Here is a 1,273-nt window from a genome sequence, read left to right as displayed (position 1 = left end):
GATTATGGGCCCAGTGAACCACAATAATCGCTACTTAGGTGTACGTGTCAGGGAGTAACTTGAGGTCGACCGAATTTGGACACATTCGCAAATGGCTTACAGCCCAATATCTGCCCAACTCCAGATGCACCATCTAACTTGTAATAATCAGCCTGAAATATACCAAGTAAATGTTGCGGTTAGCAAGCCTACTCGGGTTTTGACACGCCTATAATGCAAAAGAGTGAGGCTCGGCGTTCCTGAAGTTTGTCAGGCTCTTATGTTTGCTTGGACGTTAAATTTCAACGTATTGCACTTTCATGTAATTGAGCTTTAATTCGCCTGTAGATGTTCATACTGGTAGCTGTGGCATTCTAGCGAATGTCGATTTGAAACGGGCATTGAGATGAAGTCAGGGAATATCTCCCATTCAGCTGACATGAGCAGTTCCGATGTAACCGAAGAGCCAATATTTAATCCGTTCTACAGGTAACTTTAGGATAATTACTAATCGACTGACCCTTGAGGAATTTTGATGCTTCTGACACTAAGCATTTGAACGCAATGCTTATCCCACAGAAAATCTAATAGTCTACGCCACTGCGGCCACTTTGGTGTAGCAGGTCGCAGATGAGACTGCTCAGCCGATGAAGGCTCGAAATTTGGCATCCAAAAGATTACATTTTACTAGAGCACCACACTCCACCCACACCCCAGTCACACCACAGCTCAACTCTGCAGCCCCGACACCTGACGCTGTAACGCTGACCACCAACACGCAACTTTCAGCCGGTCAGTCAGTCAGGCAGTCAAGTGCTCGGCGGGCAGGCCAGCCTACTCCTTGCTGACCACCAGCTTCTCCGTCTTCTTCGGCAGCACACCACCCTGCGCGATGGTCACACCGCCCAACAGCTTGTTCAACTCTTCGTCATTGCGGATAGCCAACCAATAGCAGGTGACGAGGAATAATACGCGTCTTTTTGTTGTCGCGCGCTGCGTTACCCACCAACTCCAGCACCTCGGCAGCCAGGTACTCGAGCACAGCAGTCAAGTAGACCGGTGCTCCAGCACCCACCCACGCGCTCCGCGTAGTTGCCACGACGCAACAGATGGCGCACACGACCCACGAGGAACTGCAGACCAGCTCGCGCTGACCTCGTCTTCGCTTTGGTCCGTAACTTGCCTTCTTTGCCTCTGCCACCAACCATCCGATTCTAGCGTGATAGCATCACCTGACTCACTACTTGGTAGATGGTTCCCTCGGTATGCATGTATAGGTTAGCTGCATTATTAT

General features: G+C 50.0%; 1 protein-coding gene across 1 annotated transcript; it reads right to left on the bottom strand. All coding sequences in view use genetic code 11, as the record gives it.

Annotated features, from left to right (window-relative positions):
• Positions 1-813: 813 nt before the first annotated feature.
• EGR_10652 (Histone H2A, embryonic) lies at positions 814-1,187 on the bottom strand (the record flags this gene model as incomplete). Its single annotated transcript, XM_024499901.1, has 2 exons — positions 814-902; positions 986-1,187. The coding sequence occupies 2 exons, from the start codon at positions 1,185-1,187 to the stop codon at positions 814-816; spliced, it is 291 nt and encodes a 96-aa protein (XP_024345680.1).
• Positions 1,188-1,273: the final 86 nt, after the last annotated feature.

This window comes from Echinococcus granulosus (genome assembly GCF_000524195.1).
Source record: "Echinococcus granulosus chromosome Unknown EG_S00247, whole genome shotgun sequence".
Classification (NCBI taxonomy): domain Eukaryota; kingdom Metazoa; phylum Platyhelminthes; class Cestoda; order Cyclophyllidea; family Taeniidae; genus Echinococcus; species Echinococcus granulosus.
This window is presented reverse-complemented; position numbering and strand designations above follow the sequence as displayed.